The 23,730-nt window shown below is 52.2% G+C and overlaps 9 protein-coding genes across 9 annotated transcripts in view; 2 read left to right on the top strand and 7 right to left on the bottom strand.

Moving 5' to 3' along the window:
• The window catches only part of Asppvi_006830 (extracellular serine-threonine rich protein), a gene marked incomplete at both ends in the record, with an annotated part of 2,566 nt that extends 1,200 nt beyond the window's left edge, over positions 1 to 1,366 (top strand). The window contains one exon of the mRNA XM_043302728.1: positions 8 to 1,366. Within this exon, the coding sequence (XP_043158663.1) occupies positions 8 to 1,366 (1,359 nt within the window). The remainder of the gene's footprint in view (positions 1 to 7) is intronic.
• Positions 1,367 to 1,743: 377 nt separating this feature from the next.
• On the bottom strand, positions 1,744 to 2,795 carry Asppvi_006831 (porphobilinogen deaminase; the record flags this gene model as incomplete). The annotated part of the gene is made up of 2 exons (XM_043302729.1): positions 1,744 to 2,471; positions 2,528 to 2,795. 2 exons carry the CDS (start codon positions 2,793 to 2,795, stop codon positions 1,744 to 1,746), a joined length of 996 nt encoding a protein of 331 aa, XP_043158664.1.
• A 960-nt stretch (positions 2,796 to 3,755) lies between these two features.
• On the bottom strand, positions 3,756 to 4,488 carry Asppvi_006832 (HHE domain protein; the record flags this gene model as incomplete). The annotated part of the gene is made up of 2 exons (XM_043302730.1): positions 3,756 to 4,073; positions 4,141 to 4,488. The coding sequence occupies 2 exons, from the start codon at positions 4,486 to 4,488 to the stop codon at positions 3,756 to 3,758; spliced, it is 666 nt and encodes a 221-aa protein (XP_043158665.1).
• Positions 4,489 to 4,779: 291 nt separating this feature from the next.
• On the bottom strand, positions 4,780 to 5,670 carry Asppvi_006833 (putative methyltransferase; the record flags this gene model as incomplete). The annotated part of the gene is made up of 1 exon (XM_043302731.1): positions 4,780 to 5,670. One exon carries the CDS (start codon positions 5,668 to 5,670, stop codon positions 4,780 to 4,782), a length of 891 nt encoding a protein of 296 aa, XP_043158666.1.
• Positions 5,671 to 6,545: 875 nt separating this feature from the next.
• On the bottom strand, positions 6,546 to 8,131 carry Asppvi_006834 (Sds3 domain-containing protein; the record flags this gene model as incomplete). Its single annotated transcript, XM_043302732.1, has 2 exons — positions 6,546 to 7,628; positions 7,694 to 8,131. The coding sequence occupies 2 exons, from the start codon at positions 8,129 to 8,131 to the stop codon at positions 6,546 to 6,548; spliced, it is 1,521 nt and encodes a 506-aa protein (XP_043158667.1).
• A 920-nt stretch (positions 8,132 to 9,051) lies between these two features.
• On the bottom strand, positions 9,052 to 10,963 carry Asppvi_006835 (uncharacterized protein; the record flags this gene model as incomplete). Its single annotated transcript, XM_043302733.1, has 2 exons — positions 9,052 to 10,106; positions 10,171 to 10,963. 2 exons carry the CDS (start codon positions 10,961 to 10,963, stop codon positions 9,052 to 9,054), a joined length of 1,848 nt encoding a protein of 615 aa, XP_043158668.1.
• Positions 10,964 to 15,097: 4,134 nt separating this feature from the next.
• Asppvi_006836 (uncharacterized protein) lies at positions 15,098 to 16,089 on the bottom strand (the record flags this gene model as incomplete). The annotated part of the gene is made up of 2 exons (XM_043302734.1): positions 15,098 to 15,899; positions 15,959 to 16,089. 2 exons carry the CDS (start codon positions 16,087 to 16,089, stop codon positions 15,098 to 15,100), a joined length of 933 nt encoding a protein of 310 aa, XP_043158669.1.
• A 2,604-nt stretch (positions 16,090 to 18,693) lies between these two features.
• On the top strand, positions 18,694 to 20,205 carry gel6 (putative 1,3-beta-glucanosyltransferase; the record flags this gene model as incomplete). The annotated part of the gene is made up of 3 exons (XM_043302735.1): positions 18,694 to 18,835; positions 18,900 to 19,111; positions 19,177 to 20,205. The coding sequence occupies 3 exons, from the start codon at positions 18,694 to 18,696 to the stop codon at positions 20,203 to 20,205; spliced, it is 1,383 nt and encodes a 460-aa protein (XP_043158670.1).
• Positions 20,206 to 20,867: 662 nt separating this feature from the next.
• Asppvi_006838 (protein kinase domain-containing protein) lies at positions 20,868 to 23,057 on the bottom strand (the record flags this gene model as incomplete). The annotated part of the gene is made up of 1 exon (XM_043302736.1): positions 20,868 to 23,057. The coding sequence occupies one exon, from the start codon at positions 23,055 to 23,057 to the stop codon at positions 20,868 to 20,870; it is 2,190 nt and encodes a 729-aa protein (XP_043158671.1).
• Positions 23,058 to 23,730: the final 673 nt, after the last annotated feature.

Below are 23,730 nucleotides of genomic sequence, written 5' to 3' on the forward strand. Positions count from 1 at the left end.
CTCCGAGACTCCTTCCGAGACTGCTCCCTCTGAGACTGCTACTGAGACAGCTCCATCCGAGACCGACTCCGAGACTCCTTCCGAGACTGCGCCCTCAGAGACCTCCCCTGCAAGCACACCCACTGGCAGCTCTCCCGTCCAGTCGAGCTCTTCGACCCCGGCCATCACCACACCTGCGACGCCTGCTTCCAGCACTGCCACTGCCATCACTGGGGATGTCACCACGACTGTTGTAACATACGAGACCGTGACCACCTGCCCCGTGACTGAAACCATCTCGACCAGCGGCACCGTCACCACCTCTACTTACAGCACTGTCTCTACCGTCACTCTGACGTCCACTTCGACCATCTGCACTGCCTGCAAGGCCAGCACCACTCCCGCCCCCTCGTCGGTCGCCCCTGTCTCCACTGGTCCTGCCCCTGAGGACCTGACCACTACCGTGGTGACATACGAGACTGTGACCAAATGCCCTGTCACGGCGACCATCACGACTAGCGGCACCGTCACGACCTCCACCTACAGCACTATGTCGACCGTCACTCTGACCTCGACCGCCACCGTCTGCACTCGCTGCACCGCGGGAAAGACCACCCTTCCCTCAGGCCAGTCCCCCGTCACCGCCAGTGAGACCAGCGGCGTGCCCTCCGGGACCGCCACTCCCTCGTCTGTCCCCTCGGCCCCTTGCCCCAACGTCGTGCCCAAGTGTATCAACACCTGGCTCAGCTTGCTCCCCAAGTGCAACTCCAACAGTGACGCCAGCTGCTTCTGCCCGTCCTCCGAGTTCACGGACAAGGTCATCGCCTGTGTGCAGTCCTGGGGAGCCTCGCAGTCGGAGGTTCAGGCCGCTCTGTCCTACTTCACCGGTATCTGTGCTGCCTACGTGCCCCAGAACCCCGGCATCGTGACCGCCATCCCGACCACCATCACCCTGGTCCCCACCGTCACCCCCACCGGCGTCAATGCAGTCACTGCTCAGCCTACTGGCGGTGCCACCGCCACGCCGACCGGTGCTGCGGCCGTCACGCCCGCTCCCCACGCCTCCTCCGCCCCCTGCACCACCATCACCTACTCCTCTTACACCGTGACGGTGCCCCAGGTCGCTTTCTCAACTGCCACCGGCGGCTCGACCACTACCGTCGGTCTGATCCCCGGCCCGGCCCCGACCTCAGGCGTGTCCGCGGGCACCACAACCCGCGTTCCCAACCCCTGGCTGTCCTCGACACTGGTGACCCACCCAGGCACCGCGACGGCTACTGCCTCTCCGACCGCCGGTCCCCTCCTGTCCAACGATGCCTCCTCGGGCTCTGCCTCGAGCATGGTCTGGGCTGTCGCTGTCGCGGCCCTCTTCGGCGCTCTCTACTAATCTGGCTGCGAAAATGTGCTTTTTCCGTCGCAACGTGTAACTGCTTGCTACATTCGTTCTTTTTAATATCAGGTAATCACTGATAAATAATACTGTATTTCAATCTCTTGCGTTATTCCTTTCCTGGGTAATACTAGATAGATTGTCGAGAGCCTTCCAGCCTGCTTGAGGGTTCTAATGTACCTAGATGTGTTAATTCCCTCTGGGTTCTTCTCATTAGTGACTTACTGGCTTACTAAATCCGTTCTGATGCTCAACGGACTCGTATTTTAGATAATTACCAGCACCTAGTCCGGATTATCAATGATCATTTTCTACCTACAAGGCACATTTTACTCATAGGCAACTTCTAACGATCTCTAATATGTACCCCATCATCAGTCTTTGGGAGGCCGGTTGGCGTTGATATCGTCTAGGATCTCCCCTGCGCCAGCCTTGACCAGTCTAGCTGCAAGTTCCTCTCCGAGCGCGTTTGCTTCCTCGACAGTCTGGACTCTTTTAATAATATTGTCCTCGACGCTCTGGGTGCCGTCTAGACTGACGACGATAGCGTTCATCCTCAAATCTCCCGAAGGCGTCCATTCCGTTTCAACTCCAATCGGGACACTGCAACCACCCTCGAGGGTTCTCATGAGAGACCTCTCAGCAAGGCAAGCAAGAGTGGATTTCTGGTCAGCCAGTTGGCCCAGCAATTCCTGCATTTTACGGTCTCCCTTGCGAATCTCCAAGCCAAGCGCGCCCTGGCCAACGGCATGGAGAATTCCCCCGTCCTTGGATCCCAGGTACTGGTTGATACGATGCTTGAGGCCCACCCGCTCAAGGCCCGCCGCAGACATGACCATACACGTATACTCACTGTCCGGGTCGTCCACCTTGGCGAGACGAGTCTCTACATTGCCGCGGAGATTGGCGAACCGGAGAGACGGATAGAGACGCCGGAGCTGCGCTGAGCGCCGCACGGAGGAAGTGCCGACTACCGCGCCCTCGGGGAGGCTCTTCAAGCTCGTGTATGGCAGCCCAGCCTTGACAATCAAGGCGTCCCGGGGATCATCCCGAGGTGGGATGACTGCGAGCTCACAAGAGTCGGGAAGCCTCGTCGGCATATCTGGTGCAGTCAGCTCCGCGGTCCAACATAATGACGGAGCGAATGAGATTATTCACCCTTCAGACAATGCACAATGACATCCAATTCACCGGAAGTGAGCTTTTCTTCCAGCTCGGTGGTCCAAAGGCTCTTAGCGCCAAAGTTATACAGCGCCGTTAGCTTGTCTCGATCGCCCAGTGTGCGGATGCCTTCGATCTCATAGGATCGATCCGGGGCAATCTTTTGCAGGCTATCCCGGATGCCCTCCGCCTGGACCATGGCCAGATTGGATCGTCGCGTACCGATCCGTAGCGGCCGCTGGGGTGTCGGAGAGGTTTCCGCCATGTTGTCGGATGATGATGGGGCTGAGAGGAAGCTAGGAGGGGGTTTCTACCAAGACCACAGAAAATGGAATGTATTTATTATCCAACATGCCCACATAAGCCAGAACAAAAAACGGACCACACCCGACGCTAAACGATTGAAACGCTTAGTATGCAAGCGACGATTTAGCGCTCGATCGAAGAGCCTTCCAGCGGTCGTACCCGAGAATTAGCGCAGGGTATTTCCAGTATTTGCACACGAAAATTACCAGCTCAAGTGTACCTAGAACCATGAGGGTTATTCTCCATTGTTGAAGCGTTTCGACTCCACGAAATCATCTAGAATCCGCGACTGATGCACAAACGCCAGGATCGAGGTAATGATGTTCAGCCGCGGGGCATAAACAGTCTGCGGTAGCGGGTGCTGCATAAGTCTCGATCCAGCAAAAAACCAACTCAAGCGGTTTCTCAGCTTCATCTCGTGAGCAAAATGGCTATGTGTATTCCTTGCTCTTCGAAAACGAGTCTTGAAGGCACGTTCGTCTGTGAAGGATCGGTTTCTTCAATTGGAAAGGACTGGCTATTCGTTACACGGGCACATAGCACCGATGCATGTTGCACGTGGAATTCATTACGTTCTGAAGACGAGTTTGGAAGGCATTGAGCGTCCATTGTTTTCATACGCCAGGATTGAAAGTCGAAGTGGACGTGTTCACGCACAAAGGACTAAATATCCCACTGCAGGTGTAATAGGGATTGAAATCATTGAAGCTACCAGCAACAGATGGAACTGGGAGTCATCCCTGCAGCTAGAGAACAGTTCACACACTACATAGCTTCTACCAATCTCTTGTCAGGATAAAGACATCACACTATAAGCCTGATAGTACAATTCTGCGCTATTCCAGTCTATCCAACCCTATAAAAGGCACAAACCATCTGCCGCAGATGCCAGCAAACAACAAGACCAGTTTCCAAGTCGCTACGTGGCAGGCCACTTCCGAAACAAATCCGACAACCGATCCAACGGCGCCGTAAGCAACCCCACAGCAGTCTCAAACGGCGGCGTCGAAGGTGCCGTCGGATGCGCATGCGAAGGCACGAAGAGCTTCGTCCTGTTCAACGACTGCGACAGCCCTAGGCTTTCCTGCTCCGAGAGCGCGTCCTCCAGCAACTGGACATCCTCCGTCTCTTCGTGACGTATGTGCTCCTGGAGATCATCCCAGAGGGATTGCAGCGTGGGGATGAAGCGCGGGTCCGTGGATTTCATGTCCTGGAAGGTCTTGAGCTTTTCTTTTACCTGGTGGTGTCGTTTGTTGCTGTCAGCCAGACGCGCTCTCGCTTGATATAAAGAACGGGGGACCAACGGTCTGATGCTCGGCCCTATCCTTCCTCGCCAACTCCTTGCCGTCGTCGAGGTATTTCTCCAGCGCGGGATACACGACTAGCTCCTCACCGACTGTGTGCCGCGCTAGTTCCCAGGTGAACTCGTTCTGGTACTTGGTTTGCTCCTCTGGATCGGTCGAGCTGACGATCAGCTCGTAGAAGGACTTGATCTCGCTGTGGTCGTGCTTGATAGTGTCGAGGATGCGGAATCGGCGGGCCTGCGACCAGTCCGTGAAGGCCTGGACTTGGTGGCTTATGTTGCCGCGGAGGACGTGAGGCTCGGAGACATTGCTGTCTGCTGTGGATTTTCGTCCGTGTGTTGCGGCCATGATTTGGAGCATTAGATTAATGGAGCGGCGTGGAGGAGAGTGAGAGGGAGGATGTGATGTGGTGTTGATCGGAGGGTTACTCCTGTAGTGTAGACAAGACATCATCATGAGAAACCGTGGTTGGATGTCTGTTGGTAACCGTCATCAATTCATCACAAGCACAACATCTGATGAACCATTCATTATATTGAGTATATCCAGGAAACCAAAACACCCGTACAGCTATGCAAACATAATCTTCGTACACTGCCTTCTCAAGAATACCATTATGAGCTTTTTTATGAGCATTCTCTAATCAATCACCAACGCCCTGACCTCAATACTCTCCCTCGGCCTCGCGTCCTCCCTTGTCCGCGGATCCCAAAACGCAGAATGCGGCACCCGCTCCGCAACCTCACCCCCCGCTGCCGCAAGGCTATCCGAGCACTTCAACAACAGCCTCTCCTCATTCTCCATCCCGGAGAGATACATCCACCGCTGGTTAGGATTATACTTGACAGCCATGGTCTCGCCAGTCCGATGCGGGTAACGGTGCTCGACAGCCACGAGATCATTCTCATTATCGACGGACGGGGCCGCCGCAAACGCCAGCGGCGCTGACTCCACGCGGCCGTTCAACGGCCGCCAGACGTTGACGATGCGGTAACGCACGCCCTGGCTGAGGATGCGCTCTGCCTCCTGGGGATCGGTAACGTGCAGGCGGACGCGGTCCTGCGCTGCTTTGCGGGTCTGATCGACGTGCGCTACGTTGACTGGTTGGCGGGGTGCGTCAGGGTGTTGTTTGCGGATGGTGTGGTCGAAGATGATGATGCGCTGTGCGCCGGGGATGCGCTGCAGGAGCAGCTGCTCGACTTCTGGGTAGTAGAGGCGTTGGACTTCGGCGTCGGAGTCGAAGGTGGAGTAGGTGGTTGCTGTGGGGATGTGTTGGAGGACTTGGAAGGAGTGCGTGTCGAGGTTATAGTCTTCTTCGTGCCCGCGGATGTCGGTCAGTGATACTTTGTGCACTTTTCCGCCGTAGTTGCGGCGTGGCAGGCCTGCGGGTGGGGATTCCACGTAGTTGTAGGGCGTGGACCCGTCGGCTGGGGCTTCGTAGAAGGTTATGTCGACGTCGACGGGGCCTCGGGGGACGGGATCGACGTCGGTGGTGATGGTAGTACTTGCGGTTGTGGTAGTGGTCGACATTGTGAAGTAAATTTCCAAGAACAAATATCACGTCTGTTTGAAGTCGGTGTACAGCAATAGTCTGGGACGATTTTGTTGTTCAGCAACAGATCCTACCCTTATATACTCCGTATAGACTGATATATCATCCTGTCCATTTGTAATCATCCACGATGACTCCCAAAAGTGTCCGACATGTTGCCTTTCTCAGGCATATGCCTCGATTTCCAATCATCCCCAGACAATGGCGTGCTCAGAAACAGCCAATCACAACAGCCAGAAGCATTGGCGTTCCCCACTTTGACTGTATGCAGACCAATTAGAAGTAAGATAAACGCGGAGGAATGACGTCAAAAATCGGATTGGTAATCCGCATGCCTTCCCAATAACCTGATTGGCTGCGTTGGTCTGACTTGCAAGGGAGTTGATCCGAAGCTCGTATTCTCTTCTAGATACCTAAAGCATCAATGATACATCTTGAAGTCAACAACAAATACGCCGGACCTAGTGGTTGGGCGACAGGCACATTGGAAGCGAAGGGACGGAAGTGCATCAAGGACTTGATTATATCCGTGAGAACTGTCAAAATTAGAACAAATGTACAAGTCCGCAAGATCGGCAACTAGAAGTATCCGGTCCGAGCGCAGGTGTAGAATCTATAATCGACACACCAATCGCACGCAGGCGGACATCGAAGACATAGATAAATCAAGGAGGGTGCCAATGCCACCATCGTCGTGTGCTTCGACAACAAGGTAAAGCAGTTGAACCACCAATAACACCAACAAGCAAGCCAGAACGCCGACATGGTATTTCCATGTCCCATAGACCCTGTGTCCCAATCCAAGACCATAGACAACGCCAGAAAGAAGTAGATGAGCCAGAAAGCATTACCGCTAGCCCACTCTGGCCTTCTTGGTGCGCTCGTAGCTCTGGAGCTCCACGTCTCTGCCATTAGTCTTGAGCGGGTAGAGATGCACTCCCATGTCGGTGGGAAAGTCAGGATGCAACAGACTAAAACGGTGCGGATTCTGAGGTACCCCATCCACCTCGGCTGGAACCCGCTCCACAAGCAGCTCGATCAGATTACGGTCAACCCAACCGGCGGACTTGTTGTGCAAGCGGTCTAATCGAGCACAATCGTCTTCCACCTCTTCATTCATCAGAGACGGCAGCGGCGGAGCATTGCTGTTAGGTCTAGCGTGGTAATTGGCGAGGACGTTATACGGCAGGTTAGGGCGGACCGCGGGCTTGTCCGACAGCTCTGCTAGCGCGTTGAGCGCATGGTTGCCGTGTGTCCGTGTGGAGCGTGTCGCGTGGTAATTCTGGCTGGCGGTGCGCATCATGTCGGTGGCCGGTGTGCCATTATCTTCCTGCCCGGTGCCGTAACCCGTGCCTGACTCTTCGACATCAGTATTATTCCCGTTCGTCGTGGTGCCCGAAGGCTGATCAGCCCGTTTGGAGGTCGAGAAGAAATGCACCGTGGCGACATGAGCTTGATTGGCATGTGCGCCGAGTTCCTTCTCGGTGAACAGAGTATGGATGGAATATGCCGGCGCGTGCTGCTTCTCGGCAACCTGGGCCTTGGCCCGCTCGGCCGGGTTCGGATCGCGCACCGGCGAGCCAGTATCCTCCTCGGGCGCTTTTCTCTTCCTTTTATTGAAGTCCGACACAATCCCATTGCCCAGTTCGTCCAGGTCGACCCGGTGACGGGTATGCCGGGTTTTGCGATTGCCGTGCACCCCGCCAGGACTGGCAGGATTGGTAATGCTGAATTGATTGGGATGAAGGAGGAGAGCATTGGTATCAGCAATGTCGAGCTGCTCCTTTTCCCGCATCAACCGGGCCTTCTTCCCTGAAATTGTCTGTACCAGCCGTTCTCGCAGGGTCGAGGAGAGGTTGTTGTATTCTTCACCAGCGAAGTGCACCCGGAAGGCGTATTCGCGTTGGAACCTTTCTAGATTGTTATTATGACGGTGCTGCACACGTTAGCTTCCAGGCATTCTAGACATCGACAAAAGCAAGAAGAAAGAAGAAAACTCACCACAAGCGCCGCCAACTCCGCGTCCCTCTCCTCCTTAACGTGATTTACCTCCTGCACAAATCTCGAATACCACATCCCGGACAAACTAGCCATCTCCTTTGCAAAAGCACCCCCACCAATTGTCTTCTCAACCAAAGCAGCGATTTCCTCCGCCGAGTCGGGCAGCGGGCCCGGCGAGTTAGGATCCGCGTTGTTGATCAATGTCATATCGCACTGCAATGTATGCAGCTGCTGGCGGAATTGCGCGTCTCGATTCTGGCTGAAGGTCGCCGTGAGATCGTGCAGCCGCTCTTGTAGCGCTCCGCGGCGCTTGTCCCGTTTCGAGAGGGGGGCGTTCGTCGCCGGGCTTGGGGATCGGCCTCTAGGATGAAGGCTGCTGCTCAGTGTTTGTCCAGCTGCGCCAGTAGCTGGCGATACTGGTGCCGGGGAGTAAGCCATGGCTTAGGTGTGTTTTATGAGAAGCCAGGGCAGTGTGAAGATATTGACGGGGCGGGAGGCGGGTACTGAAAGGATCAGTTGCGTGTGGATCAGGTCCTGAAGTTTGATAAAGACATAAAGGAGCCTATTTGAATCACTAGAGATTGAAAGAAAGACTGCATGAACGACGAGCAAAAACCAGCTCTCGGTGATAGAGCGATGCTGCGTTGGGGGAGGAGAGCCAGCAGCTGGGTAATGGAGAAGAAAGCGGGAATCCGGCGGCGCTCCCGAACTGGAATAGCCCCGGGACATTTTTGACCGCCCAATTGCCTCATTTCAGCTCATTTATCAAACAAGTCTCTCGCAAGAATAGGGATGATATTTCTTCTATACTCCGTACCAATAACTAATTCTCTTGATCACGCAAGAGGCTTGAGACAATGGCACATATCTTGTCTTAATTGATCAGCTTATGTTCAATAAAACCCTTATTCCCAAGCAGTGCTAAGAACCACTAGTCTTACAAGTGCACGCTCTATGATAAGTGACCAATTCTCAAGTCTATTGGTGTATTGTGTATAATTGCTCAGCAATCGTACATGATGAAGCTAGTCATACATTGTAAGCCAACTTCTAGTGTTGTGGACATGGAGCAAAGTTGGGTGGCCGGAGCCATCCAACCCATGCCCAAGAGTCATCTCTTTTGATTTCAAAAACGACAAAGTATAGCACCCGGGTATTGTTGTTATCCATCCAACCAAGCAATGCACGATATATGTTTCCAGACATCTCTTCATGCAAAATCCCATAACCGTAGCCAAAACACCGTAGACGCCGCCATAATCACCGAGGCTCAATTTTCTAACTCAGTGGTAAAGCAAATAAACGAAAGCAGAAGCAATAAAATCATCGTCCGGAGACCTGTGAGACGCATATTGCATCTAGTGTGAGCGACGGATGACGAACACTCCGAGTTCAATCCCATCTCGAGGCTCACTCTCGTAGGGCCGTCTGCGGATCCCGTCAATAATCTCGCCCAGTAACATGGCCGAGGTCACTTCCTTGTCCGCAGCCAGGATATAGGGATTTGCGATATTGGACGTCGCCTTGTGTGTCGGCAGGCGACGACCATTCTGCCAGTAAAGGCTGAGTACTTCTTTCATGCGAGCCTTCTCTTGGTGGATGTACCACTCCGTCCAGAGATTGCGATCAAGGTAGGCACTGCCCTTTCGAGCATCAACAATGCTGAATTGGGAGGAAGAAGAGCTCAAAGCACGACATAACGAGGAAAGATTGTGCTTGAGGGTGTCAAAGTCCTCCATCTGAGAGACTGAAGACAACTTGCCCAAGTATCGACCAATATCGGCGGAGAGCTCGTTGACCACAACGAGCTGACGAAGCAGAGGATCCAGGATCGGTCCGAGGTACTGAGATTTGAAGGCCGAGCCACCCCTTCTCGTAGGGTAAATGAACAGGAGGGAGCCGCCATCCGGAGAAAGTTCCGAGAGACGATCTACCAGGAAAGATGGTCGGGATGGGGAGAAGAGATCATTGTATTCCTGGGCCGATGAAGGTGGGATGTAGCGCTCCAGGACCGAGATGTGTACCGACTGAGGCGGAACGATTGGCATTGGAAAGTGTTGTGGGGCCTTCATCTGAATGGGGCCTCGAAAGTCGTGGTACGCGGAGACCACGGCTGCGCTAGAAAAGACGGTGCAGTTGAAGTAGTCATTGTTGGGAAGCATACAGCGCGGCGACCCCGGGGGTGAGGTAGGAAGGTTTGTGAGACTGAATTGCTCAGGGACTGCGTGTGTGACATTGATATAAGGGGATTGTCCTTGACGGAGGTGGTTTTGGATTACTTGAACGAGAGAGGAAAAGACTCCTTCGTGAGTGCGATGCGGCGTAGGTTTTTCCGCTGAGTATGGGTAGGGAAGCGTTTGAGAGACGAGCTTGACGGGTTCTCCGCGGGCATTCGAAAAGGGCAGCGATGATACTAAGGACCAATCGGTTAGTTTTCAAACCGAGGATTCGTTTAAGCGGGGAAAAGAAAAACCTACCAGTCGATTCGATGGAATTCTCCAGCCATGAATCATGATCGCAATCCATATCTCCTACCGGGGAGTTGTGGCTTTCATCTGAACTGGAAGGCGAGGCATTCGACAGTCCGTCCGACGGGCTCCGCAGACCAACCGAAGCGGCTCCTCCCGGGGAGTTACTTATATTCGGGCCTTCATCCATGGGCATCGGCCCCGGATTCTGATTCAATTGGGAATCGAACAACAACATGTTAGATCGAGTGTTCCACAATACGTGCTCGTCGTCCTCGGGAGGCGTTGGTGGAAGGGCCGCGGGGTAGTCGCTTTGAGAACAGTCCTTGGGCGACGCGCTCCACGTAGCCGGAGTAGACAGGGATGATTGAGTTGCTTGAGAGCTCGACGCAGAAGTTGTAGAGAGGCGAAGACGGGCTTCAACGGAATGTGTACGGGACTCGATGCGGCTGGAGGGTTTCGAAGAGAGGCCGAGTTTCTCAAATGGAGGAAGGCTCAACGATATGTTGCCTCTGTTCAAGAAACGGGACACGGTTGAGGGTTTAGTGATGAGGGATCCCTGGGACGCTCGCCGCTTCAGTCGGCTGGAGCTTCCGCCCGGGCGAGAAGTCGAGGATTGTTGAACGGGAGAGATTGGACTAGGTGCCTGGCTGTCGAACGAGTTCAAGAGCATCTGACGCGAAGAGCAGCCTTCCCACGAAGCATTTGAAGGTGAGGTTGAAGAGGATGGTGAACGCATGACCGAGTTGTCTTGCACCCCAGTGGTAGACCAGTCCAGTCCATGACACTGCGTCTGATTCATTCAGGCGATCGACCTGGGATTCCAAATGACAGGGAAGATAGCCGACGTCTCGTCGACAGTGGCTGCACGATCACTCTGGCAGTTTGACGAGACAAGTGAATTTGAGTCGATCAATGTATCTGGCTGACGAAGCAATTATATGGGCCGGCAGGCTAGTCGATGCGTTGGCAGAAGGACTTGAATGAAGGATCGAGAGGCGGCTATGCGGCGTGAGCAAAGGTTGAAACGAAGAGTAGCGGTCGTACAGAAATGACAGGGATGAGGAGAGTGCGAGAAGGATGTTGAAGAACGAACGAGGAGAAAAGGTAAGCACCCAGAAAGAGGAAACGGCACAGTGGGGATGGGCGAGATTAGCAGGCAGCGGGAATTGTGGTCATTGAAAGGTGCCAGATGATGGAATGGGAGTAAAGTTGAATTGGGTATGCAAGATTAGGATGAATAGAAGGAGGGAGAAGAAATGGAAGAGAATAGAGAATGCTAGGCACTGTTATCCAGTCGGTAGTCTAGATAGGTATGGATCAGTAGGTAGCCCTGGTAAGGTAGGTACCTTAGATTAATGACGCTGGGACGTGAATTGAAAATGGGCGGGCGCAAGTCCAGAAGGGCCAGACACATTTCGCTCACTAGCCAGCGGAAGAGCCAAAAAGGGCCCCTCCGGCTGTGACCCGACTTTCTACCAGCGTTCTAGACCGGGCAGCCTTGGCCTGATTGGGGAGTCCATGACACGAGGACGCCCGCTCGGCCCAGTCACAGTCCGTTCTGGCCTGGTCAGCACTCCAGCGATAAAAAATAATAATCCTCGGAAAAAAGAAAAGAGCTCAGTTGATTAATTATTCTGCCTGCATAGGATCCAATTAAATGTGCATAACTCACATACCTTAGGCTTTTTGCTATGGATTATAACGACTAAGAATCATTACATTTCTATTGTACGACATACCTACTTAATTCAACTTGATTCATTTGACCAAGGCTTAACCAGGTGGCCATATTCTCTCGATAAAAATTCAGCGAGCTATCCTAGATCGACAGCAAGAAAAAGCAAGTATCCCCAGCTTTGGTCACAGCCCAGACGCCCTCCGACCTGTCTAGGCCTCCATAGTTGCCGATCGGAGGTACGGACCCAGTACGGATTTACAGTCCTCCGTAGGCTAGATATGTATGTATTATTGAAGGATTTACGGACATCTATCAGATGAATTACATTTACACGGACCATTTTGCCTCCCAGAGATTAGTCTAGTCGAGGGCCCACTCCCTTAACAGGGATATGGTCCAGCAGCATTCAGAAATGTTGGCAGAGTTGGAAATTACCGACTATCAAATAATATCTATCCACTCTGTCGCATGAAAATTATTTATTATTCTGTTCGTCGTTGTCAACTTGAATCTGGATCTACAATCGGCACCGCCTTATCAACCTAAATACTCCATAGTCCCCCAATGTGAATACACACGCATCTTGACTCAAATACTCAATTCCCGCTACCTTGTCTGAACAAGCAAACAAACATAGAATCGGCCCTGCAGTACTGTACTGCGAAGCTCAAGCGGTTAGATTTCAAACAACCACAATGTTCTACGGAAAAGGATCCCAGATTGAATCGTTGGAAGAGTGCTTGTCAGAGGGACAAAGAACACTCCTGCCATAAACGAGCACAGTCTTGATGGACTGATCCAAGTATCAGGCATCTCTTTGCTTACTGTAATCTCTAGTAAGTGGCCATACAGTAGACATGTGGAATTCGGCTTTAGATCACCAAACATGACTCGCGAGGTATGCTGCGGCCCTGTCTACATCCAAACCTACTTTTAGTCATATGTCTTAACAAGACCGCAGCATCCATTAGCAATGGACGAAGGGTTGGATACGTATTTCTACTGCAATTCAAGGCTTTGCCTCGCGCAGGTCAGCAGTCAAGTACTGTACCTTACAGAGCCTACGCAACGGACTCGATTGGCATCTACCACTTTCCACATAATCTGGCATAATATGTTAATGAATACTGTCATTGCCCTTGATGCCTTATAACCATGGTTGTATCAGCCGGATGATCGATGGTTACCAGTTGCCAGTGCAGCGATGGGATCCAGTCCCAGTGCCGCTTCCGGGCGGGTGACGCCTAGACCCTTTTCCGTGCTGCCGAAGTGACCCGCTGTATCTACTTGGGCTCGTTTGCCTTTATCCATATAGGTACTCCGTACTGTGTCTATTTTCTTGGGAAAATACGACTCTGCTGGATTTGTGTCGAAATGCCATGTCAAGTGACTCTCGCAGATCCGGAGATTTCCTCCTCGCCTTTTTCCGAGCCTGGATCGGCTGGACAGGCCACGGTGGTAGACTTGTTTATACCCAATCCTACCCTGTTCTTCATCCTTCGACACTGATCTTTCCTTGACTTAGTTACAGAATAGCTTCGCTTTATATCGGATATCATATAATGTGCATACTGTGTCTATCAATGGCCACAAGATGGGCGCGCTGATTGCACTTCCCAGGCGCACCAGTCCGCAGCACGGAAATCCCCTCTTTGGGCATCTTGCAGATGCATTAGCGGCATCACGGCTGGGCATTACGGTACTCGATCTTGGAATCAGGTTACCCCGTACTCTACGGTATTTAGAATGCCTTTGCTGGTACTCTTCCCAGTTACTACTAATGTCGCGCTGCTATCAGGCGATAGCCGACACCACCACACCATCTACATGTAGAGAATCACCAAGAATGATCGATAGCTACCAACCACTAATCTACCATATCCAGGAAAACATGATTACGTGACAGTAATCTCTGGGCTCTAGACCTCGGCCATATTGCAAGCAAGGCAGTAATAATATTAATTGTCGGATAATCCCAGACATAAATCTCAAACATCAGAACCATGGAAACGCCGCACAGTTAATCAACCCTACCATATATGCTGCGGCTAGTCTAATCATCAACTCGTCATGCGACTTTGCTTCATTAGCATGGTTGCCGAAGTTAATCTGCGAATCATTATCATTGCGCAGGCAATATGCTATCTATACACTGACATTGGCTGAAGTATTGCCTCATGCCGTGTCCAGTTCCACCCTCGTCTCAGGTAGAAGAGTGAAACGACGCAGTGCGCGATTTTTGATTTGATTGGACCTGTGGTGGGTAGCTAGCTGTCGCTGTCGCTCTCGCTGTCCCATTCAATGTCGCTGTCAGTGACAGCAGAGGCGATGGAGATGGGTATATTTGAAGAGGGCCTGGATGTCATGCCAGGCTATGCGATGTGGATATCATAATTGTGTACTTTACGTAGTTTACATAACATAAATGTAGCAGGTTGAATCTGCTTGTGGTCGTTAGTAACGATAGACTGCCATTGAGGTGGCGTTATTGTGTAACAGCAGCTGTAGGTGCCATTGCTATTGTTGGTTGTACAAGAGTATGTGCGACTTGGCTGTTGACCGTGAAACGTCTATCTGCTCTTGGATTTGACCATCAAAGACAGGACTTAAGTACCATAGTTTAGAGTATCTATTTCAAAGGATGATGCACATGCCAGGCGTATCAGAATTAAGATTAGAAGATGTAGTATAGAGACTCATAACAGGACTCCAAACGGTGTACACTCCATCTGCCAATTTCAGACCATATCCCTTCCATGGTGTGCTCGAGGTTTTGTGCACCACAAACTAGGCCGACGACTTGCTCCCGCAGTCTGCAGTGCGACCGTCGTGGACAGGAGTGACCTTGCAGCCTCGCAGGAACAGTTGTTCTCTGAAATCCAGCCCTCACAAGCCCTGCACTTTCAGAACATATTTCTATGCCAAGCCATGACTTGACGGTAATCCAAGTTCTAGCCCTGTGGATGTTGCAGCCTAAGCGACTCGGCGTTCGGTAATGCCAAGCAGTGTGGCTACAGTACACCGATGACCTTACGTCAGAGCCAAGCTCTATCTGGGCTGCATATAAGGTCCAGGCCAGGCTGTCTGTGGCAGGCGGGCCTCAGCATCTTCCGGCTTGCTCGCCTTGGCGGCTCGGAAAAGCGAGGCCAATTGAGGAGACCGTTTGGTTTTGGTCGTCTGAGTCTGGCCGCTAGGGTAGAGCTAGGGCCAGGAATTGTAGTAAACGTCAAAGAGTCGACGTAACTGTACGCATGCTCAAGAGGTGACGGTTCTTCTCCGGGATGCGCCGTTGCTGCGAGGATTCAGTCCCTGAGTTACGTCGCTGTAGTGGGTCTGCAGACACCTGCTGGCAGACACTTTAGCAGCAAGGCATTTGTGCTCCTCGACCGTCTTTCGAGAGTGCTTGCGGGCGTAATTTGGCGACCTCATGGCAACAGTGTGGGCCGTTTGCTGCTGGGTCAAGTCGCACCGAACGTAAGCAGCGTTGTTGTACAGCGATTGAGATTGCAGGCTCTGGCGCTCCACAGCGGCTCGGAGTACCAGACACTGCACCACTAGCTGCTTCACCCCATCCGTCAACGTACGCGCGCGGTGCTCAATATCCGGCCAAAAGTCATTGCCCCAGAAAGGATCTTCCCTGACTGCCCTTTCCAACGCATCGAACCAAAAATCGAAGCTGGGAAGTCGCTTTTGCGCGTCAAGCGGGCTCAATCCTTGTAGGTTGTCTGACAACAGGCACGCCACGGCAACAAATCGGATGGTCGGCTCAGAGTTGAGGACGTGTAAAACGATGCACGTCGGGCAGCGTTCTGTCTGATACCAGTCGTGCTCCTCCCTGAGGATGCATTGTAGCCAGGCGTAGGCGCTGCGTGCCTCTCCCCGAAAGGCACGCTCGCAGTCTGTCGCTTGGATCCCGGGTAACGCGCTGGTCGCAATTCGAGAGGCTTGATGGTGGAGGAGGAACAAGGGGAGGAGAATGGTGTGGATGATATCCCGATGGAGACGAAATTCCTCCCGGTCCTGATCGGAACAAGAGCGACGGTGCAATGAGCAGAAGCTGTAACCATCCAAGTGTCAGATTGGGCCACACATATATGTCATGCCGGATGATCATACCTAGGAGCATCCATTCCCATCTCTTGGCGTCTCAGGTGATCCCTGACAGCTTTAAAAGCTTCGTTCCGATTCAGCTTCTCCGAATCCTTGTTCGAGATCCGAAACGGCGACACAATGGGGTTGTTCGACATGTCTGTGATTCGGTGGGCTTATCCTTGAGCCACGAGTCCGTCGTTTCGAGCAGATAATATGATTTCAGAAGATGGACGCAGTGGCTGCTGCCAGAGAGGGGCTTGCAGCGGCCTGAACGAGGTACCCAGGAAATATGAGTACACAATCAACAGTATCCCGTATTGGTGACGTCGGTCGCCAGTAATCAGAGGCTACAGATCTTGACCAATCAAGCAATACGGAGGCAGACGGAGCGAATAGAGAGTCGAGAGTACGGCGATACGCAGAGGAAGAACCACGGATTGCATGGTCCAGTTTCAAGAAAAAGGAAACTGGTTCAAGTCCGAAGCTCTGGTAGCTTGACAATGATGGCGAGCGCAGGAGTTTAAAGTTCGAAGAGGAATGACGGAAACAACAACAGTGATGGATTGTTCGAGAAAAAGAGGAGCAAAGGAGGAGATGAAACTATGTACGGAGTATAGTTGATCTTTTAAATTAATATCCGCAATTGTGAGGGCTTGAAGCTGTTCTTTTTTAAGGAGGAAAATAAGGAGGAATTCCGGATGCGGACAAGGGTCTTGCAGGGCCGTCTTCCACGCAAGCTGCGATGTCGATCGTCAATATCTCGGAAATGAAGATAGAAACGTTTTGAGGGCAACCTGAAACTAGTCGCATGTCTGTACTACACTGAGAGCGACCAGGGGAAAAGGGTCCCTTTTGTGTCCCTGCTCGTGCTAGGAAGAGGATGTCAGCCAAGTGGGGAAGAATCTCCTATTGATAGCTATCTTTTACTCCAGAGTGCGCAATAATTAACGCCTCTTCTGCTCTCTGCCTCCTCGTTGCACAGATCTCAGACATCCAGACCGACTGCATTTTCCTGAGCATTTTGCGACCCAACCAGCAAACAGAACCTGGAAGCAGCCAAAGAGATGATCGCATAATGCGATCTGCTGTGTGTGGTGGACCCGACACGTACAATAGCCCACGGTCTCGATCACTGCCAAGAGACCACGAATTAATTGTCTCTAACGCCATCCGAAGAAACGGTTGGTTCTCATGGCATGATGTTATCAAACTAAGGTCATCTGTCTCAAAGCCGAGAGCCACCGCCAAAGTAAGATTACAATCTGGACTGGAGGATGGCGATATCTCGTCTATTGATAGAGACGAGAAAAAGGGGTCATGGTGCTGATAACTTATCAATGAGGATATGAGCATGGCCGAGGGGCAATGCTTGGATTCTGATTAAATCAGGGTCTGTCTGCCGATCTCATCACAACAGCAAGCTGATCTCTTCCCAACAAGGGAGGTTATCCTGTTGATCCAACGATCTAGCCGAAGAAAGCAGTGCTACGGAGTACTCCGTGCTGTACTCCAGACTACGGAGGACACCTGAAGCCTCGAAGCACGACCCCCAAGCAAATCAAGCAATTGTCAGGTGATAATTCGTTGCTTGTGCTTAGAGTTGACCGTGTTGCTTTTGCTGGACTTGGCTCATCGCCAACCGAATTGTCACTTGTCAGTATTAGCATTCTGTACGAAAAGAGAAGTAAGATATAGTCCGTAGATTTCTTCACGAGTTCTCCGTTCCCGTGGATAGATGGCACCGAAAGCTTGCTGGCCGCAAATTCGAGTATAAGGTCGCGATAGCCTTCGAAGTGACTTCGAAGTTGTTTTTCTATCTGCCTGAGACGGTAGTTGGGCACATCTGCGGTGGTACTAGCAGCAAATGCCTGATCAAATGCATTACTCTTGCTTGGGTCTGAGACCAAGTAGCCTGAGTTGTCAGGCATCCACTAGTCATGCTGTGACAATTCCTGCCTCGGGCATCAACAGTCGTGATATCCTCAGTAATAGATCCATCAACACCCATCAACACCAAGCTCTGTATCTCAAGATCATTCTGCCCTTCGCATCTGACTAAACTCACTAAGTACCCGATCTACAAGAACCAACACGTTTCTACCCATTGCCCTCCTTGTGATGCTTCCAACATCCTTTGAATTCGATCCCTCTTTAGCTCTCCCTGATTGTCCCTACATTCTTTCCCCTGCCTACCCGCGTCGCTTTCATGACCCCAACCGAGTCAAAATGCTTCAAACACGCGAAAATTTCTTCATCCAGAAGGGATCAGTTTGAAATTCCATCAGCGGCTGACAAGCAATGCCATTGACGTCATTTTCCTCTAGGGGCTAGCATGCATTACTTGTTCCTTTTACTGAAGTAACAAAATTCGAGCGAGGAGCGATTCCAGTACCTGAACCAGGAGGCTGGATCAGCTTCCTAAGCATACATATATCAAGGATGGATCTCTCATCTACCTGCCTTGTCTGCTGGAGACAATGCCGCATCCAGTTTCCTTCTCGAAGAGAGCCGTTGTGTTAGCTCCTTCCTTAGCGGCTGTTTGACTGCCAAATCAAGGAAGTGACAAGCTGTGTACTTCCTGGTTTATTTTGATAGCCTCAAAGTGATCTGGAGCGTCGTTCATCCTTTCTCTTCTTCCTTCTCTCATTCCACTTATTTCAATCCCACCGTATATTCTCCCAGTCTGCAGTAATTAAAACAACAGGACCATCTGTGAGCATAGTCTATCAAACGGGTTCCATCTGCAGAAGGCATTCAATATGCTTCGCTCCTCGCTTTCTCTGTCCGCGGTCTCGTTGCTGCTGGGAGGATTCTTCCCTGCAGTTGTTGATGCCGGTCGGACAATTTCAGCTGTTGGTTCCCGGTTCTTTTACGAAGACGGTACCCAGTACTTCGTGAAAGGTGCGAGTCCATATTCCCCTCCGTCTTTCAGCAATTTCACTGACACGAAATGCCCTTATTACAGGTATCGCGTATCAGCTCGTTCCTGATGATCCACTCATCGACACGGAACAATGCACTCGCGACGTTGCTCTCATGGCCGAGCTGGGGACCAACGCCATCCGCGTCTATCATGTCGATCCCCATGCCAATCATGACGGCTGCATGAAAGCTCTGGCAGATGCTGGCATCTACCTGTTCGTTGATCTCGACACTTTTGACACTCAGATCGAGCAGGTCAGTTCTCCTTGCAGCAAACATATTTAACCACAAGCTGATCGCTGACTGACTCGAGCAAATAGACTGATCCTCACTGGAATGAAACCCAGTTTGACCGGTTCAAGCAGGTCTTGGACGAGTTTCAGAAGTATGAGAATACTGCGGGTGTCTTCGTCGGAAATGAGGTCCTCACCACAAAAGAGGGCTCAGCCGCTGCTCCCTACGTGCTGGCTGCCGCTCGAGATATCAAAGCCTACCGTGACGCACAGAAATACCGAAAAATTCCAGTGGGTTACTCTGCAGCGGATATTGCGGAGCTACGTCCCATGTTGCAGAATTATCTGGCTTGCGCGAAAGATCCTAATGATCGCCTGGACTTCTTCGCATTGAATGCCTACGAATGGTGTGGAGCTTCCGGGTACGTTCAGTCTGGCTATAGCGAGCTTCAAAAAAACGCAAGTGGCTATCCGATCCCCATCTTCTTCTCCGAGACTGGCTGCAACGCAGCACAACCTAGAACCTTTGGTGACCAAGCTGCCATTTTCGGAGAGCAAATGTCGGATACCTGGTCCGGCTCTATAATCTACGAGTGGATCCAGGAGGTCAACGACTACGGTTTGGTCAGTTACGGTCCTCCTGCGCCAAATGCTCCTCCGACAGACACTCTTGTTTATGATGGCTTCACTCGCAAAGGTGTCCCGACGCCCGTGTCTCCTGATTTTCACAACCTCAAGACCCAGTGGGCTACACTGTCACCCACTGGCGTCGCTTTGTCTGACTATATTAAATCCACCTCCACTATCCAGCCCGCGGAGTGCCCTGCCTACACATCTGGGGCATGGGAGGTCGACCCCAGCTCTCCGCTGCCCACACTGGGCCAGACGCAGACGAAATCCAGCTCAGGATACCAGGTCACTAACGTAAGTGGTTCTGGAAACCGGCCAGTCAGCAGCGCCACAGCTACCACGTCGACATCCTCGACCCCGACACAGGTGCTCCACACCGGCGCTGCCAGTGCCCTTTCTCTTCCACGGATCGCTGGGCCGAACTACGTTGCGAGCGCATCTTTGTTGGTTGGATTTGTGATCGGTATGGTTGCTGTGTGGCTATGACACTATGACTACCAAGGGTGGTTGAGACCTTGATTATGCTTATTCCCTTATTGTGATGTTTTTCTTTTTGCATGTGGTTATTTTCTGTCTAGCCTAGCCGCTGATCCCGGCCATCATACGTTACTTTGTACCAACATGAGCGCAGGTCAGCCATGTCGGTATTAAAATGAATTCCAGCTTCCGTTCGGCCATAGTCACCCTTACATTTGTCAATCTCTCTCGTTCCACTGCAGCGATCGGAACATCGCAGTACCTGGCGAAGGAAAGACGGTTGTCATGCTATAATTCAGTATGGTTACAGAGAAAGCCGTAGTATTCCAAGTCATAAACATTGACCCTCGTTGATGTTAGACGCCAGTACCGACTGAGAACCGCGGTGGAGACACAACAAAAGACCCCAAAATCAAGCACTAGTTTCCGACAGCAAGAACTAAGAAATAGTTATTGGGTGGGTATACAAGAAATTGTCTCCAGAGCATACTGCTTCAAGAAGATGAAGACGAAAAGGAAAAATGGAAAGAGGGATAAGAATAAATCCTACAAGGGAAAACCATAGTCAGACGGAGGTAGTGTCAGGGAAGCAATGGAGCGCGAGAACTAGATGCCTTGAGCTGCGTTAGGCTCTATAGAAGTGACGAAGAATGGCTGGGAGTGAAGAATTATCAATCAGTGATTGCAACTCCGTAGCCTAGAATAGAGTCCCGGGAGGGAGCTGGTCTCAAGGGTCCGTCTGGTGGCATCGGCCAGGGGACCCTGAGTGATGACGAGGAAGGGGTGTATTCACTGCTTTCCTGGTCGGAGTCGTCGTCGCTGTACGTGTAGGTGTCTGCCCAGTCGGTGTAACCGGCATAGCTGGCTACCGACGGAGATGGGGAAGGGTGTCGCGAGACAGCTGGTGATCGTGCCGAGTGATGGATGGAGTCGGTTACTTGCTCTGGTGGTTGGGGAGGGTATGGTGTGACAGTGAGTTTGGGGTGGGTTGAGCCCGGGGCCAGAGTCTCCGACTTTGAGGATTCCTGCTGCGGCATGACCAGCGTTTTGGATGCTTCGGCGGCGTGCAGGTGCAACTTGGATGTGCAGTGCAGAGCAACCGAGTCGTCTATCTGGCGCAGGGCGGCGACGAAGCGGCTTTCCACGCGCGTGGCCGAGGGCCGGTTGCCCGGTTCCTTGTCCAGCATGCTTCGCACTACGGCGAGCATTGGCTCGACGGCGCGGAATACGGGATCCTTCCGCTTCCTCGCGTCATGTTCCAGCAAGGCGATCCACGAACTCACCTGGCCGATATTCCGGTCCAGGTGGAACGAGCAGTCCGCGACGCCTCCTCCGCGGCCGGCGGTCCTGTTCTTTGCACCCCGGTGGTGCGCAAAGGCGGTAATCTTACGCTTGCAAAGGTGCGTGAAGATGTCTAGGATTACGGCTCCGAGAGAGAATATGTCCGATGCCTCGGGGTCTGTCTGCCGTGACTGCCAAGTCTGCACCACGGCAGTTTTCAATCGAGTGCCAGGGAGTTGTGTGGAGCCGAGGACCCTAGAGGCAGAGCGACCTGAGGAGCCGGAGGAGTTGGACGAGGTGATGGATGGAGTGTATAAGATAGGCCGCTTGATTGAGGTGACAACCCGCTTGCGAGCACTTCCGCTGGACCCGGAGGACGATGAAGACAGCGCGAAAGAGAATCGTGTCGGTGAATCGGGCAGTCCTCCAATGCGAATGGCGGTGCCGTGTGAGGTGACGGACTCAGCAGGTGGACTCAGCGAACCGTCCATCACGTCATCAGAGCCCGAGCCTCTCGAGAACAGATTCAGTCTTCCAGGGCGGGATGATGGTTGTCGTCGACCGGTGCGGCCACCAGATGGAAGAGCAGTTCGAGACGGGCCGGTATCCTGAACGGTAGCCGCACGTACCCAGCGCTCTGGGGCTCCATACTGATACGACTCGACATCGTCTATTTTGACAGGCGGCAGTAACGTATCGAGCGCCTCAAACTGGCCGAGGAAGATACGGTATTCCGAGTCAATCAGGATATTCGACGGCCGAATGGCGCCATGGACTTGGTTGTGAGCATGTAACCATGACAGCCCATCAACTAGACAGTGCGGCCAGTTAATCAGGATCTCGCGGCGCCGATTCTTGGGCAGGCGTTTGAAAGGTTGAGGTACGTCGGTGAGAAAGGACATCAGGGTACGATCGTATATACCGGAAAACAGAATGCACATGGTATCATCAACAAAGTAAGAAGCGTGAATGGAAAAGACATGATTGTGAGATAATCGTCGCAGGGAGCGAACCTCGTCCAGGACCTCCTCTTCTTCAAAGAAATGCGGCGCGCCTCCGACGGTGACCTGCGTCCGCAAATATACCCGGCAGACCGCGCCAGCCAGAACGACTTTCTCCACCCCTTCACGCGCAAGCGCCGTCTCGTTGCGTATCAATTCGACAGGAACGCCTTCATTCTCGGTATACTTGATATGATCACCTTGAGTGATCCCTCGGACGAGGAAACGCCACTGGGCATGGAAGAACTTGGCATCTAGCGCCGGATTCTCGTCATCCAGGGAGAGCTTCAGACGATCGACGCTGTGGGCTGCAATTGGCAAGTCTGCGTCATCGAATGACTCGTCGACCAGGGAGAAGATACGCTCAGGGATGCCGATGTCGACTAGGATCAAAAAGAGTCTGCCGGCCTTGTGGAGGATCCAGTCGAGATACGTCTCACTGGTAAGACCCTCGCCCCAGGGTAAGGGGGCCACAAGACGGGGCAAAAGATCGGACGGAAGATGGCCAAAGACATACTCCGGGCATAGAGTGGCTCGGATTCGATCTTCGGGCCACCAAAGGGACGTTGTTACCGACATGGTGGGTGCATGGCGAACCAAGCCGGCCAGGAAAAGAATTCCCTATGACGGGACGGGTATTGATATACGATCAGAGGTACGGTGATATCGAAGGGGAATTGAGGAAGTCTAGACTATTAGAATGATTACATGTAACACAACTCGGCAGTCATGCAATGATGATTTCCCTTGCAGGCATCAGCGGGATTTTCAGCATCCTGTCATATTTACAGGGGCCAATGATGGAGGGGGATGGTAAATTCGTGGAATAAAATGCTCTCCAGAAAAAGATATCGGGGAAATGCAGTTAAGGACCTAAGGAACGGAACAATACCTACTGGTCGACACGAGGCTTATCTTGCATCTCAGCAAGGGGTACGCCAGGGCATTATTGAGAGCCGTCGTCAATAGCGGCAAATCATGCTCAAAACTGACCATGAATAAGAGGAAATGAACATGACAAATGAGGAAGGAGATTTAAGTAGATGAAAATCTGTGGGATGAAGTACTTGGTGGCTGACGATGAAGGGGAGCGCCATGATTGAGCCAAGTGCTCCACAGAGCCAATAGAACAAGAGAACAGTCGGCAAAAGGCGAAAAAGAAAAGGTACACTATAGATAGCGATCTTCCAGACTTCGAACGAATGGCAATGGTGGAGCCTGGGGGAGAGATAACAATCCGGACTATCCTAGA

Source organism: Aspergillus pseudoviridinutans (genome assembly GCF_018340605.1).
Source record: "Aspergillus pseudoviridinutans IFM 55266 DNA, scaffold_4, whole genome shotgun sequence".
NCBI classification, from domain to species: Eukaryota; Fungi; Ascomycota; class Eurotiomycetes; order Eurotiales; family Aspergillaceae; genus Aspergillus; species Aspergillus pseudoviridinutans.